The following is a 17,292-nucleotide window of genomic DNA, read 5'->3' as shown; positions in this document are numbered from 1 at the left end:
AAAAAATAATAATAATAATAATGATGATGATGATGATTTTTTAATGTAATCGTTTTCGTTTCAGGATAAAAAAGAAGAAAAGGACAAACGTAAAGTCGTCGTCGTCGTCGTCGTCGATATTTAGAAAGAAATTAATCGGAATTAATCGAATGAATCGACTTAAGAGAATGAGAAAGATTAAAAAAAGGGTAATAAACGACGAGGAAAATGTAACGGCAAAGGGAAAAAAATTAGAGAAGAGCGAAGGAGGAGGAGGAGGAGGAGATGTCGTGGAAACGGATAATTTATCGTTTTCCTATTTCGAACCGGAAATCAAAATCGAATCGGGTAACATAGCGAACGCGTCGAGTAACAATAACAACAACAACATCAACAATCAGTCGTCTCAACAACAGGATTATTTATCAAATCCTCCCATTCCGACCGTCAGATGCACTCTATGCGGAGAAATGGTTCCCGCTAACACGTTCGAAAAGCATAAATTCGTCGAAGAATTGTATCTCTCCGCCATGAAATGTAGGATATGCAACGTGACTTTTAAAAAAAAATCCGCTTTTAGAATACACATATACGACCAGCATAAAATCCACCATTGCAAATTGTGTCCGGAAGTTTTTTCCAAACGTCAACACTACCGAATGCACAAAGAACTCGTACACGATTTGAAAAAAAAACCTAGAGTACCTTGCGATTTGTGCAATCGTACATTTGCGAGCAAGCAAATATTGAAAAGGCACAGGAACGAAGTGCACTTCGGTCAGAGAGAACCGGAAACGAAATGTCCGCAGTGCGATTATAAATCATACAATCGATCGAACATGAAGGTTCACATCGACAAACACAACAACACACCCGCGTTCGTTTGCGACCTCTGCGGCAAGGGTTGTTTCACGAAAACGTCTCTCAACGATCACACGGCGAACGCTCACGGTCACGGATTCAAATGCGGAGTCTGCGGTAAATTTTACAAGAACGAAAGCAGTTTGAAAACTCATTCGAAAATTCACGAACCCGGTTTCGATCCGGCAGCGCTCAAACAACAGTGCGAAGAATGCGGGGAAATATTCAATCACAAGAGTTCCCTGAACAAACACTTGTTGAAACACAGGGGACTCGATAAAACGTTCGATTGCGACGTTTGCGGTAAAAAGTTGAGTTCGAAAGGATCGTACAGGTCGCACATGGCCATACACTCGGGATACAAACCCTACGCTTGCGAATACTGCGACAAAAGGTTCGGCGACAAACAATATTTGACGCAACACAGGAGAGTACACACCGGTGAGAAACCTTTCAAGTGCGACGAATGCGGACAGTGTTTCAGTCAAAGATCGAGTCTGAACAGGCACAAAAGGTATCACATGGGTTTGAGAAGGTAGAATGCAAAAAAAAAAAAAAAAATTGAAAAATTTCCTCCTCCCCCCCCCACTCCCCCGTCAGGTACGTTTGACGTTCGTCGTATGATATTTTAACGTGATTTTAATTTTGATACCGTGAAAATTTTTTCTTTTCTGTTTTTAGCTTGCGAAATAAAAAAAATGGCGGAATGAAGGAAAAATGATTAGTCAGGCACACCTGAATTACAGTTAAACCTAATTTTTGGTCAAAAATGAACAACAGAAAAAGAAAAGGAAGATTAAATATAAAATGTACATAATACCTTAATTATTGTGACGAAAAAAAAAAAACCTGACACTAAATGAAAATAAATAAATTGTTATTATTATTATTATTATTATTATTATTATTATTATTTACGCGAAGATTTTTTTTTTTATAAAAATTATTTTGAAAGGTAATGAATGAAACGATTTCCTACCGGAAGTAACGAAAAGAAAGAAGAAAAACATTTTTCACACATCACGTGACTCGTTAATTAAAAAATTTTTTTTTTTTTTTTTACGTATTTTCAGGGAGATTTCATCTCGGGAAAAACTCATGGAAGATGATAATAATAGTTTGCTAGATATATTGAAGCAAAAAAATATTTCATCCACGTGGGAAAGTATTAATAAAGAGGATGATGATGATGATGACGTAATAAAAAAAATGGATGATGGCGTTCAAACGACGGAAATGGAGAGTTTTAAGAATAGATTTTCCGAGAGGGATCGTTCGAACGACGTCGACGATTCGTCGATTATTATCGAAAACGATGGATTCGATTGCGATTCGTGCGAGAAACGATTCGAGACGAGGGAAAGTCTTAAAAATCACAAAATAAATTTCCACGAGAAAAATTTGTCGTGCGAATTTTGTAAGAAATCATACGCGTCGAGGTATCATTTGAAACAACATTTAAACAAAGTACATCCGTCGAACGCGATGGATTTGAAATGTCACATTTGCGACTATCGCACGCACAATCGTTTCAATTTAAAGGGTCACATAGACAGGCACAACAAAGCCGCGTCGTTCATATGCGACGAATGCGGTAAAGGTTTTTACTCGAAGGGAACTTTGGAAGAGCACAAAAAGGGAAAACACGGGTCCGGGTTTCCGTGCGACGTTTGCGGAGCCACGTTGACGAGCATGTCGAATTTGAGACAGCATAAGAAAACTCACGAACCCAAATCCGCGGACGTTACGTATCAGTGCGATATTTGCGGTCAGGGTTACAGAGCGAGATCGAAATGCGCGTTTAGATTGCACGTGTTGAAACACCAGGGAATAGTCAAACAGTTCAAGTGTTCGGATTGCGACAAAATACTCACGTCGGACAACAGTTATCGTCAGCACATGAGAAAACATTCCGGGGAAAAACCGTTCATTTGCGAATTTTGTAGCAAAGCGTTTTCGGAAAAGAAATATTTGCAAGTTCACCGTAGGATACACACGGGTGAGAAACCCTACGAATGCGACATTTGCGGGATTTGTTTCAATCAAAGGTCGACGATGACGTCACACAGGAGATCACACGATAAGACGTGATGGAGAAAATGGAACTCGTTTCACTCATTGGACGAATATTTTGATGACGTTTGTTTCCGCCTCTCTCTCTCTCTCTCTCTCTCTCTCTCTTTGCCTTTATTTATTTAAAATCGTCGGTCGAGAGTCATTGGAAAAGTGAAATTTGTAAAAAAATTAATTTTATTTAATTTTATTTTTTATAAGGGCGATTGAGTAAAGTTATAGAAAAATATAAAATTAAGTTTAAAGTTTTTTAATTTTTTGAAAAACAAACAAACAAACAAACAAACAACAACAAACAAACAAACAAAATAGTTTTTCCTATCATTTTATCATAAACAAAGACAAAAAGGTTTGAGATTTTTTTTTGTTATTTTTTTTTTTTAAACGAATCCGAAATTAATAATTGTAATAATTTTAATTACAGGAATTTAATCAAATCATCATCATCATCATCAGAGGGAGATATGAAAATAGAACATTGGATATTTTCTGAAATAGTAACGGATACTTTATCGGAATCGAACGTCATCGAAGGGAATAAATCGAAAACGATGGAAGAGGAGGAGGGAGGAGAGAAAAAAAATTCAGATTCGAAAGAAACATCATCGCTGTTGGAAAAAAATAAAAAAAAAAGAGGAAAGACATCGAGATCGGGACCTTTGTCGGAATTGTTTTCAAATCCTATAATGAAATGCGAATTTTGCGGTGTCATTTATCACGAGTCGGAAATGATACATCATAGGAAAACTCATCCGGAAATGAGGAGGGCATTGGAATGCGGACCGTGTAAAAAATCATTTTCGAATCAAACGCAATTCGACAGTCACAGCAATCGTCATAAGATATTCTTTTGCGAAGCTTGCAACAAGGATTTCAATCCGAGGGAAAAATACACGAAACACATGAAGAGGAAACACGGGAATTTGCCCAAAACACACGTATGCGAAATATGCAACAAAACGTTTTTGGAAAAATTCGAATTGAACATGCATAAGAAAAATCATTCGGGAGTGAAAGACAAACAGTGTCCTTTGTGCTCGTACGCGACCAACAGCACGACTTACATGAACCTGCACATAAAAAAACACAACAACGAATATGTTTTCCAATGTCCCACGTGCAACAAAGGATTTCTAGCCAACAATCAACTTCAAGCTCACATAAATTCGAGGCACGGCGACGGCGGTCAATTATTCCCTTGCGACGTCTGCAACAAAACGTATTCGAGCAAGGGAAATTTAAACGAGCACAAAAAACAACACGAACCCGGGTACAAACCGGATAAAAGTCACCAGTGCGAAGAATGCGGGAAAGCTTTCCCGAGAAAGCACAAACTTCTCAAACACGTGTTGCAACACCGGGGAGTGTTCAGTTTCAAATGCGTGCCCTGCAGAAAAGGTTTTTCTTGCAAGGTCTCACTGGACAACCACATGAAAATACACACGGGAGAGAAAAGTTGCGTTTGCGACGTTTGCGGAAAATCGTTCACGGTCAAGAGGTACTTGGAAGTGCACAGGCGGTCACACACGGGTGAAAAACCCTACAAATGCGATCAGTGCGAAAAAGCATTCACGCAACAATCCTCGTTGGTCGTACACAAGAGGTACCACACGGGTGATCGTCCGTATTCTTGCAACGTTTGCAACAAAGGATTCGTGACGGGGACGCTCCTTAAATCTCATCAGAAAAATCATTTTCGCTGATTTGGAATTGTGGAAAGGAGTGAAGGGGTAACGGGGGGGGGGGCGGGGGTTGGAGGAAACACAAATTTGATAAAAATTAAGGGGGAGGGGAGTGTGTTCGATCGTACAAATGTTTATAAAAACCGGAAGTGGAAATGAAAATGTTATGTTTTATATTGAAATGAAGTTAGTGAAAAGTTTGCCTTTAAAAAAAATTATTTAATATAATATTCGGTTGTTATTATTATCATTATTATTTTTATGTATAATATAAAAAAAATCGTAACTAATTTTTTTTATTCATTATAAAATTAAATATTATTATTATTATTACTATTTTTTTTAACGTGTTGTTTGTTGTTTGTTTGTTTGTCGTTTTTTTGAATTTATTATTATTATTATCAACAATCGATTGTGTTTGTTTATTGTTTATGTTTCGAAGCTTCTGAGCATGATAAAAATATTTATAAGGTTATTCTTATGTACATTTATATATAATTTTTTTTTTTTTCAGAAATGATGACGAAAAATTAATTACGTTTAAATTTAAGAAAAAATCAAAAATGAAATTGGAAAAAGAAAATGGGGATGACGACGACGATGATGATGGTGGTGGTGAAAATGATGAGGAGGGTTGTAATGATGACGGGAATAAAGAATTCTGGTGTCACTTTTGTAATTTGGATTTGAAAACGTCAAAGAATTTGATCGAACACAACGACGAATGTCACGTCGAATGCGATTTATGTCGGGAAGTTTTCAAAAGGAAATTTCATTTAAAAAATCACATGAAATCAAATCATTCGAACAGCGATCGTGGGAAAATCAATTGCGATCATTGTTCGAAAACTTTTCCCACGCACATGTCGCGGTGGGTTCACACGAAAACCGTGCACAAAAACAATTGGAAATACAAATGTCGCGAATGCGATTACGGGACGACTCATTCGACACTTTTTCAAAACCACGTCAAAAAACATTCGGAATCCCTCGATTTGAAATGCGAACAATGCGACAAAGAATTCAAAAGTCGATACCGATACGACGTACACGTTAAAATCCACGAAAAAGAACTTAGTTGTTCCGTGTGTCATAAAAAATTCGACAAGAGGAAAAACATGCTCAGACACGTGAGCAGGAATCACAGGTCTGAGAAAAAAATACGTGACGTTCCATGCACGGTGTGTAGTAAAATGTTTTACGATAAGTGGACGTTGAGAGTTCACATGGAAATTCATAGTAACGTGAAAGAGAAATGCACTTATTGCGAATACGAAACGTGTCACCCGAAAAATTTAAAAGCTCACGTTAAAAATCACGTAAAAGAATTTGATTTCGTTTGCGAGTCATGCGGCCGGGGTTTCCTATACAATTTCATGCTGAGAGATCACGTGACGAAAGAACACGGTGACGGTTTGCCTCGTTTGCCGTGCGAGACGTGCGGTAAAACGTTTGCCACTCAACAGTATTTGAACGTTCACAAACAATCGCACGAACCGGGTTACGAAAAAAGGAATCACCAGTGCGAAATATGCGGGAAAAAATTTCTCACGAGGAGCATGTTACTAAGACACATAAGGGGCCATAATCAAATCGTTCGCTACGTTTGCAAATACTGCAATAAATATTTATCGTGTTTGGCGACGTTGAAAGACCACGAGAAAATTCACACGGGAGAAAAACCCTTCATATGCGAAGTCTGCGGAAAATGTTTCGGCGCGAAAAAATACCTCGTCACGCATTCGAGAACTCACACGAATGAAAAACCCTACGGTTGTCGCGAATGCGGCGCGTCTTTCGGACAAAGAGGAACGTTGACGGCACATTTGAAATCTCAACATTTGAAAAAAGATGATGGCGGGAAAGAGAATGGGATCCGATGCCGTGACGTCACTTCCGTTAGCGGTAATTTTTTTTATTTATTTTCAAACGTTAATTCTAAGTTTTATTTGTTTTTTTTTTTTTCTTTTAGAGTTTCAAAACAATAAATTAAAATCGGAAAAATTTGAAATAAATGTTTGAAAAACAACCGGAAATCGCGATTTGGTTGAAAAACCTGAAACTCTCATTTTTTTCTTTTTGTAATTATTTTATTATCATTATTAAAAATGAAGATTAAAATTTTTTTTTTATTCTTTAACTTATGCCGAAAATACATGCCTGATCATAAGTTTTAAAAAAAAATTCGTTTTAGAATTAATTTTTTTAAAATAAAAATTTCAGGTTAAGAAAAAACGACGGAAATTCAAAAACGGGAGTTGAAGATTTGCCGAAAGAAAAACGTCACGAAGATTGCGAGACGAGTCAAAATGATGACGTCACGTTATCGGAGAAGGATGTGGAAGAGTTAAAAGAGAAATGTCGAAAAGGGAAAAATTATTGCATCGTTTGCAACGTACAATATTCGGATAAGATCGAATTCGAAAGTCACGCAAAAACGCATAATAAAAAAATCGTCTGTCAGATTTGTAAGAAAATATGTCCGAATCAATTGAGATTGTTGAGTCACGTGAGAAACGTTCACTCGAATGAAAATGGAAAGAAAAAAATTCCCTGCGACGTTTGTCGTAAACTTTTCGCGTCGAGAAATTCGTTGTGGGTGCATAAAAAAAATCGTCACGTGGAAAATTGGGATTTGATTTGTTCCACATGCGGATTCGGTACCAACAGTAAAGAAAAGTACGACGAACACGTGCGAAAAGGCGGGAATGAAAATCATTCGTCTTTCGAATGCGATTTTTGCGACAAAAAATTGGCGACGCAAAATAATTTGGATAAACACGTTCGACTCTATCACACGATTCACCGTTGCGACACTTGCCGTAAAGAATACGGGAGTAGATATAATTTATTGAGACACGTACAAAGATCCCACGGGAACGGGAGGAAAATTCGTGACGTACCGTGCGAAAAATGCGGTAAAAAATTTTTCACGAAATGGGAATTGAAAGTTCACGCGATGAATATTCACGGGAAGGAAAAATTAGGTTGTTCGTATTGCGATTACGTCACGGCGTATCCTCAAATCCTGAGGGAACACGTGACAAAACACACGAAAGAATATCCTTACGTGTGCGAATGGTGCGGTAAAGGTTTCGTTAATAAAACGCGATTGAAAAATCATTCGGGAAAAGAACACTTGAACGCTGTCGTCGTGACTTGTACAGTTTGCGGGAAAAAATTTCACAGTCGGAAAAATTTATCGTTTCACATGGAATGTCACGAACCGGGTTACGAATTGAAAAATCACGGGTGCGATATTTGCGGGAAAAAATTTCATCGCAAATCAGGTTTGAGAAAACACGTACGACGTCATCACGAAGGTCACGTTAAAACCTACGAATGTTTAACTTGCGGTAAAGTTTTAACGTCTTCCCGTTCACTCAAATACCACGAAAACATTCACACGGGAGAAAGACCGTTTTCTTGCGATATTTGTCACAGGGGATTCGCCAGGAAAAATTATCTCGTGTCACACGTGAGAACTCACACGAGGGAAAAACCATATTCGTGTCAACAATGCGATTCGTCATTTTCCCAAAGGGGAACATTAACGATACACTTGAGAAAACACAAAAAGACAGAACGACTTGATTAATGTAACGTTTTTTTTTTTTTTCTGCGACAAAACATTTGTAAAATAATGATTCGTTTTTTTTTTTTCCTAATAAAATTATTTATAAAAAATTAATTAATTGATTAATAATGATTACGAAATTATTTAAATGATTAATGATCGATTATTATTATTATTATTATTATTGTTTTTTTTTTGTTTTGCAGAATTTTGCCGACGTGGGACGATAATAAAATACACGATTCCGTCGTGTGGTCGAGTTTGAACGAATTGGTCAAAGAGAAAATACCAATGGACATGCTCGGTCAACTTGACAACGATGTCGATAATAATATTAACGGAAATGACGTTTTAATAAAAAGTGAAAACGATAAGCCGGAAAAGGAGGACAGGAATGATAAATCCGGGAAGAAAAAAAAAAACAAATCCGGGAAAAGGATAAATCGTCCGACCGAATACAATTATCCACAGAAATGTGAATTTTGCGGTCAGATTTTTCTAGAAAAGGAAATGGTTCGACATAAAAAAGTACATCCGGAATCTTTCACGTTTGATTGCGCTCCCTGCGGGAAATTTTTCAACAGCAAAGCGGCATACGACCTTCACTACAACATACATAAAATTTATCACTGCGTGACGTGTAAGAAAGATTTCAAAGCGCGTAAACACTATCGGAGTCACATGGAACGAATACATAAATCGGAAGGTGAAAGGCCGAGAATACACGAGTGCGACATTTGTCGTAAAACGTTCAAAGATAAATTCGTTTTGAACACTCATAAGAAAACGCATTTTAACATAAAAGCTCACAAGTGTCCGATGTGCGATTACGCGTGCAATAATTTAACGTACATGAGACAACACGTGATGAATCACACGAATCAACTTCAGTTCAAATGTCACATTTGTTACCGCGGATTCATGACGGATCGAGAACTTCAGTGTCACGTGGATAAATTACATTCGAACGAGCCGCAAGTGTACAGTTGCGACGTTTGCGGTAAGATCTCGACGAGCAAGGGTAATTTGAGGCAACATCAAAAAATTCACAATCCCGAACACAATCAAAAAAAGGATCATCAGTGTTTCGAGTGCGGGAAAACGTTCTCGCACAAGTGTAGGTTGAAAAAGCACGTGCTGTCGCACAAGGGACAAAACAAGTGTCACTGCAGCGTTTGCGGAAAATTACTGTCGAAAGATTCTTATAAGAAACATTTGAAAGGACACAGCGGTGAAAAACCATTTCTCTGCGATTATTGCGGCGAATGTTTCACGACGAAAAGTTGCCTCATGACTCACAGGAGGATTCACACGTGCGAAAAATCTCCAAGGCCCTACTGTTGCGATCAATGCGGTAAAAGTTTCGCTCAACGATCTATTTTCATAGCGCACAAAAAATCACATTCGAACGTTTCCCTACCTTTCTACTGCGAAGAATGCGATAAATATTTTTCGCAACCCTCACAACTCGTTTCTCATAAGAAAAATAATCACGCGTTCGATCCGGCCCGTTCCCTGTCGTGCGATACGTGCGGAAAAGAATTTACGAACGAAACGTTTTTAGTGTCACATCGCGATTCGTGTCACATAACGGACAAATCCGTCAATTTTCTCAATTTCGCAATTCAAAACGATATGGAAAATAATTCCAAGGACGCGAAAGTGATAAATCAATGGTAAATAATCAAATGGTTTACGTTAAGGTACGAAAAATTATTATTATTATTATTTACATTTTAAAAAAATACGATTTAATTGCCTATGAAAATATTTTCTAATTCTTTCGTATTGTTACTTTTCAGGTTGAAAATTGTTTTGAAAAAAAGAAAAAAAAAAAAAAGGCTGTGAAAAAATTAAAGGATTCGTATACGTGTTCGTCGTGTCGTAGAAATTTCGAGAGGAAAACAAATTACGACAAACATTTGAAAAGAATTCACGGGGAACGCGTTCACGAATGTTCGAAATGTACAAAATCGTTTTTCTACGCTTATCAACTCAAACTTCATTTGTTGACGCACGACGAGTCCGTTCAGAAACGTTATTCTTGTTCTCATTGCGATTTTCAAACTCACTACAAATACTATTTTAAAAAACATTGTGCGAAACACGGTTCGACGTACAAATACGTTTGTCGTAAATGTTCCGAGGGATGTTTTCACAGCGAAAACGATTACGAGAAACACATGATAGAGTCGCACGGTTCGAACATGTACGTTTGCACGATATGTAAAAAATTTTACTACAGTTCCCTTCGTTTGAAATCACATTTGACGAGACAGCATTCGTTCGACGAGGGGGAAAGGGAAAAAAATAGGAAAAATAATAATAAATTACACTGCGAGGATTGTGATAAAACGTTTGGAAGAAAATACGATTTGAACGTTCATAGGAAAAGGCACGGAGGCGAACGGCGTTCGTTTGTTTGTACCGTTTGTCACAAATCATTGGCTTCTAAATACAGGCTTAAAATTCATTTGAAATCGCATAGGGGAGACAAAGATTTCGTTTGCGACAAATGCGGGAAAACGTTCGTTTCAAATGAATATTTGAAATCTCATTATAAAATTCACCGATAACGATTGAATGATTGATTGAATGAATGAATGGGGAGAAAGAATTTTTTTTTTCTATGCGAAATGTGTAAAAATTATTATTATTATTATTTTTTTTTTTACGGAAATGTAAAATTTATATAAAAATATATGTGAAAAACTTTTAGTAAAAATTTTTTTTTTTTTTTTTTCAAAATCCTTTTCAAAATGGCGATAAAAGTCGTAAGTAATTAAATTTTATGTATTTTCATAATAATAATAATAATAATTTTTATTGGTTTTAATAAAACAAATTATTAATAAATGATTTTCCTTTTTAGATTTCGAAAAACAAAAGCGAGTCAAAAATCAACAGTAAAACCGAAAAGGGGGAAAAGTTTAAGAATAAGAAGTAGGAAAAAAATTCAAGGAAATGATTCGGATGTGGTTGAAAACGATCCTGAAAATTTAAATGTGACAAACGAGAGCGACGGAAAAGGAGAAACGGTTAAAAAACGTTTGTTGAATTCAAAAGTTGAAGATACAATTTGTCACGTTTGCGGAAAAACGGAAAAAAGTAAAAAATTATTGAGGCGACACATGATCAAACATTCCGACGAACGTCCATTTTCCTGCAGTCAATGTTCGAAAAGGTTTAAAAGGTCGTACGAGGTTAAAGCACACATGAAAGTCATGCACGAAACTCAGAGAAAAGATTACAAGTGTGAAATTTGCGGTCATCAATACGCGATACGTTCAAAACTTGAAATTCACATGAAAAGGCATAGGAAAGAGTATAAGTGCGTTTGTTTGGAATGTGGAAAAGGTTTTTATTCCGATTTCAAACTCAAAGAACATTCGTACATTCATACCGGGGAAAAACCGTATCAGTGCGAAGTTTGCGGTCGTTCCTACGCTTACAAAACGGATTTGGTATCTCACAAGGTGGCACAACACCCGGAAACGTGCGATCCGTCACGTGTTCACAAGTGCGAAAAATGTGGGAAAACGTTCTCGACCGCGAAAGCTCTTCAGGTTCACGAAAACACTCACACCGGAGAAAATTTATTCCCCTGCACGTTTTGCAGTAAAGTTTGCACGACGAAAAAACTACTCAAAAGTCATTTGGTTCGTCATTCATCCGTTCGACCTTACCCCTGCGACGTTTGCAACAAAACATTCAAACGTCCTTTCGAAGTTGCCATACATAAAAAATCACACGAAGCGGACAAGAAACACATTTGCGAATTATGCGGTTATTCTGCGTTAAGGAAAACCTCGTTGGACCTTCACATAAGACGACACAAAAAAGATTTCAAAGTGACGTGCGAAACCTGCGGAAAAGGTTTCTATTCGGAATTCAAATTAAGAGAACACGTGAACATTCACACGGGTGCAAAACCTTTTCAGTGTGACGTTTGCGGGAAAAGTTATCCATACAAGTGGACTTTAACATCGCACAAGAGAATTTTTCATTCCGAAACATCCGACTCGAATAAAATTCACAAATGCGATCACTGTTCCAAAATATTCATAACCAAAAAAACTCTTCGGAGTCACGTGAAAACTCATTTGGAATCGGACAACGTTCGTACGACGGACGAATTTTCAAATAAAATGAATAATCAGAGGGAAGATGACGTCAAATTGGACGTGGAAACGTTCGAAGTGACCAATAACGAATCTCAAGAACTTGTCGAAACTTTACAAATTTATTATTATTAAAAAAAAAAAAAATTTGTATTATAATAATAAAAAAATAACAACACGAACGGAAAAAAATTGTTCTTACGTTTCTAACGGTTCCCTTTTCTAACGGAGAGTCAAAAAACGGGGGGGGGAGGGGAGGGAAAACAAATAGTATTCATATTAATTATTTATTTTAGGATTGAAAAATCAGAACGAGAAACGACGAGGACGACGACTGATAAAAATGAAAAAGAGAATCCACTCGTGTGCGATTATTGTTTAAAAACGTTTAAAACGAAAAAACAATTGGGAAGACATTTGGTAAAACATTCCGACGTTCGTCCTTACTCTTGTCAAATATGTCAGAAACGATTTAAAAGGAGTTTCGAAGTTAACACGCACATGAAAACGCATAGTAACGATCAAGAAAAACAACTCATATGCGACATATGCGGTCAGGGATTCGTTTTCAAAACGAATTTGGATTTACATTTGATGAGACATCGTCAAGAATTCAAAGTTAAATGTAGTTTTTGCGGTAAGGGATTTTATTGCGAATCCACGTTGAGAGAACACGTGAACGTTCACACGGGTGAAAAACCAAATCAGTGCGAATTGTGCGGAATGACATTTGGTTACAAAAGCGTTTTGGAAGCTCATAAATTATCATCACATCCGGAATCGTTGGATCCGTCGAAAGTTCACAAGTGCGAGACCTGTCCGAAAGTTTTCCCGACGAAAAAATCCCTCGAAATCCACGAGAATTCTCACACGGGAAAAAACAAATTCGTTTGTACGACGTGCGATAAAACTTATGCGAGTAAGAAATTATTAAATCGACACATGGTGAGTCATTCGCAAATCAAACCTTTTTCCTGCGACATATGCGGAAAATCGTTCAAGAGATCATTCGAAGTTAAAACTCATAAGAAAATACACAGTTCGGAGAAAAAACACGTTTGCGAAATATGCGGATATGCCGCGTCGCAAAAATCATACCTGAACCTTCACATAAAACGTCACAAGCAAGATTTCAAAGTGACTTGCGAACATTGCGGAAAAGGTTTTTTCTCAAGTTTTAAACTCAAGGAACACATGTACACTCACACGGGTCAGAAACCCTTTCAATGCGAACTATGCGATAAAGCATATCCGTACAAGACGAATTTAACCACTCACAAGCGAATACGTCACCCGGAAATAAATTCCAGCAATTCTGGAAAAGGTCATCAGTGTCAGTTTTGTACGAAAACTTTCCTCCATAAGAAATCGATGTTGTTGCACTTGAATCTTCACACGGGTCAAAAAGCGTATCTCTGCGATATTTGCGGAAAAGTTTTGACGAACAAAGAACAATTGAAACTACACAGGAGGAGTCATTCGGGGGAAAAACCGAACGTGTGCGCCGTTTGTGGTAAAACGTTTAACACGAGGGATAATTTAAAAGTTCACGAGAGAACACACACGGGAGAAAGGCCGTTCGTTTGCGAATTTTGCGGGAAATCTTTCACTCAGAGAACTTCTCTTGTTGTTCACATGAGGTGTCACACGGGTCAAAAGCCATACGCTTGCGAAACGTGCGATAAAACGTTCGTTACGAAAACCCTTTTGAAAAGTCACGAAAAAATTCACGATGACGTTAAAACCCTGACAAATTGAACGCTTTGAAAAAAATTATTATTATTATTATTTTCCGATTAATATATGTATATTTTTTATAGAAATATTCAAGTACTATTATTATTATTATTACTAATTCCTCGATTATTTAAATAACTAGGAAAAGAAAAAAAAAGTTTCGAACGCGGATTTTTTAGGAAGTGATTGTTTTTTTCAAAAATGTTTTAAAAATAAAAAAAAAAGCTAAGTAAAAGTTTGTTAAATTGTTAAACAAACGAAAAAAGAAAATCCGTTAATAAAAAGTCGTGTTGTCAATGTCGATAATTTTTTTTTTTTTTTGTTTGTTTTTCAGGGAACCAATAATAAAACTTGAAGTTATGGAAGAAGAATACATTCCACTACAGCAAAGAAGATTTTTAAAGAAAAAAAAACCGAAGAGTGCGACAAAAAAATGTAAAAAAAAATGTGAAAATTGTAAGAAAAAAATTCCGGTTGGGGAAATAAGAAAAGTTAGGATCAAAAACGATGAGGGGGAAAATTTTAAAATGTTGTGCACTGGATGCGTTTTGGAAATGGACGAAAAAGAAAGTGACGTTCAAGTGGAAATATTATACATTCCTGATAAAAAAAACAATAAAAAAAAGAGAGAGAATAAAATCGATAAAAATCAATTGTTGGAAGGTATGACCGAGTTCAAATGTGATATATGCACGAAAACATTTACCGTAGCTGCTCATTTGGAAAAACACGTGACCATACATTCCGTCGCAAAACCGTACACGTGCGATTTATGCAAGAGTACTTTTAAAAGATTGATGTCTATGTTGCTTCATAGGAGAAAACATTTCGGGAGTTTGGAATACAAATGCAATTCATGCAATTATAGTTCGGCATACAAATCCTCTCTCGAACTCCACATGAAACGTCACGCAAAAGATTACAAAGTCAAATGCGAAACTTGCGACAAGGGTTTTTTTTCCGTCAACGAACTCATCGATCATTATAATATGCACACGGGAGCTCGACCGTATAAATGCGAACAATGTGACAAATCCTATCCGTACAAGCACAATTTAACGGCGCATAAAAAATCACAACATCCTTCGGGACCCGTGGAGAAAAAACTTCACCAGTGCGACACGTGCGGAAAAGTTTTCTCGTTTAAAAAATCTCTCACGCTTCACATGAAATCACACACGGGTGAAAACGTTTTCATTTGCGACATATGCGGTAAATCGTTAACCAACAAAGAGCATTTGATGTTTCACCGGAGAATTCACACGGGTGAAAAACCGTCCGTGTGTGACGTTTGCGGAAAAGGATTTGCCAAACCTGGAAATCTGATATCGCATAAAAGAGTGCATTCCGGGGAAAAACCGTACGCGTGCGAAATGTGCGGAAAATGTTTTTCTCAAAGATCGACTCTAGTCATTCACCGTCGTTACCACACGGGTCAAAGACCATACGCGTGCGGACTTTGTAAAAAGACGTTCGTGTGTCAGGCTTTACTCACCACGCATTCCAAAACTCATAAGATAGCACCGTACGATGATAAAAAATACGAACTTGAATTATTATGAGAAGAAAAAAAAACGGGAAATAATAATAATAATAATAATAATAATAATAATAATAATGAAATTCTTTTACAAAAGTATCGTGCCATTATGAGTATTATCATCATTGTTATCGAAAAACATTCCCCGAAAGGGGGGGGAGTGGGGGAAATTATTTTAATTAAATTTTTAAATTTATTATTATTATTATTATTTTTACTGTTAGATTTTAAACTGTTATTATTATTATTAAACGTTTAAAGACCTAATGAAATTAATTTTTTACATTCTCCTTTTATATTAAATATTTAAATAATAATAATAATAATAAAGGTGGGTCACCTAATATTTCGAACGTTTTTTTATTAAACTATAACATTATTATTAATAATCTTAACTTTTGTGTTTTTTTTTTTTTTTTCAGGATTTTCGAAACGTCAAACCTAACATTCGAAGATAACATTGTAAAAAACGTTTTTTCCAATTCGGAAATCGAAGATGAAAACTTACTGTCGGTGTTCAGTCCTGGAAATTACGTCACGTCAAATATAGCGTGCCAATACACGCGAGACTCTGATTCGTTTAGAAACGATCTCGAATTGGATTATTCGGGTCCTCACACGGACGACAGCACGGATCATCATCCGAATTTGGAAGAACTTTTACCCTCGCCAAATTTAGGAGAATCGAATGTCGATGGTAATTTAGAAGAGCGTGGGAAATCGGGAAAAGAAACGAAATTGTTTTGGTGCAACATATGTGGGAAATCGTGCGTATCGAATAAAAGATTGAAACAGCATAAGGAAAGTCACAGCATGGAAAGACCTCACGCGTGTTCGGTGTGCGACATGAGATTTAAACGTCCGTCGGAAGTCACGAAACACATGAAAATCCACAACGAAAATAAAAAATACACGTGTCAATTTTGCCCGTTTAAAACGGTGCATAAATTCGCACTAGACATGCATTTGAAAAGACACTTCGGCGACTACAAATACAAATGCGATATATGCGACAAGGGTTTTTACACGAAATTCGATCTCACCAATCACACTATACTACATTCCGGAGATAGACCCTATCAGTGTCACGTGTGCAAATTAACATTTCTCTACAAGAACAATTTGCTTTACCACAAGAAAACGATACATCCCGATCCGGATCAAGTGCCCGAGTCGTTTCATTGTAATAATTGTGATAAAACTTACCAGAGCAAGCGTTCCCTTTTGGTGCACGTGCACAAAAGACATTCCGCAGGACCAGTGTCTCATTTGTGCGAGATTTGTGGACAATCTGTAATGAGTGTGAATGCGTTAAAAATTCATAAGAAAAAAATGCATTCGTAAAAACAAAAAAAAAAAAAAATTTTCAAATATATATATATATAAAAAAGATTATTTAGGTATGATTATTATTATTTAATTTCGTGCTAGTCATTAAATTTAAATTTAAATTTAAAAAATAAATTCAAGGTAAATTATTATGATCAGTTATGTAAATTGACACACTAAAAACTGTAAACATTATTATTATTATTATTATTATTATTATTAATTGTTTAATGAGAATAAAATTATTGTTAATTGATAGTAGTGAATGTTTAAATTCCCTCGAAAAATGTTTTTAATTGTTTTTTTAAAATTTGGTGTCGCAGTTTATGTAATGATAAAAAAGTTAATTTTTTTTTTTTTTTTAAACACGGTAATATCTTTTTTTTTTCTGCA

General features: G+C 36.4%; 1 protein-coding gene across 1 annotated transcript in view; it reads left to right on the top strand.

The window, feature by feature from the left end:
* Phum_PHUM446350 (krueppel c2h2-type zinc finger protein, putative) overlaps nucleotides 1–17,292 on the top strand; it is a gene marked incomplete at its 3' end in the record, with an annotated part of 40,536 nt that overhangs the window by 12,184 nt on the left and 11,060 nt on the right. The window contains exons 10-20 of the mRNA XM_002429616.1: nucleotides 396–1,375; nucleotides 1,914–2,927; nucleotides 3,338–4,568; nucleotides 5,297–6,537; nucleotides 6,825–8,123; nucleotides 8,379–9,834; nucleotides 9,975–10,699; nucleotides 11,045–12,364; nucleotides 12,590–14,030; nucleotides 14,492–15,555; nucleotides 15,993–16,910. Coding sequence (XP_002429661.1) covers nucleotides 396–1,375; nucleotides 1,914–2,927; nucleotides 3,338–4,568; nucleotides 5,297–6,537; nucleotides 6,825–8,123; nucleotides 8,379–9,834; nucleotides 9,975–10,699; nucleotides 11,045–12,364; nucleotides 12,590–14,030; nucleotides 14,492–15,555; nucleotides 15,993–16,910 — 12,689 coding nt within the window. The remainder of the gene's footprint in view (nucleotides 1–395; nucleotides 1,376–1,913; nucleotides 2,928–3,337; nucleotides 4,569–5,296; nucleotides 6,538–6,824; nucleotides 8,124–8,378; nucleotides 9,835–9,974; nucleotides 10,700–11,044; nucleotides 12,365–12,589; nucleotides 14,031–14,491; nucleotides 15,556–15,992; nucleotides 16,911–17,292) is intronic.

This window comes from Pediculus humanus, genomic scaffold (assembly GCF_000006295.1).
Source record: "Pediculus humanus corporis 1103172108215 genomic scaffold, whole genome shotgun sequence".
Taxonomy (NCBI): Eukaryota; Metazoa; Arthropoda; class Insecta; order Psocodea; family Pediculidae; genus Pediculus; species Pediculus humanus.
The sequence above is the reverse complement of the archived record's forward strand: the minus strand, read 5'-3'. Positions and strand labels throughout refer to the sequence as shown.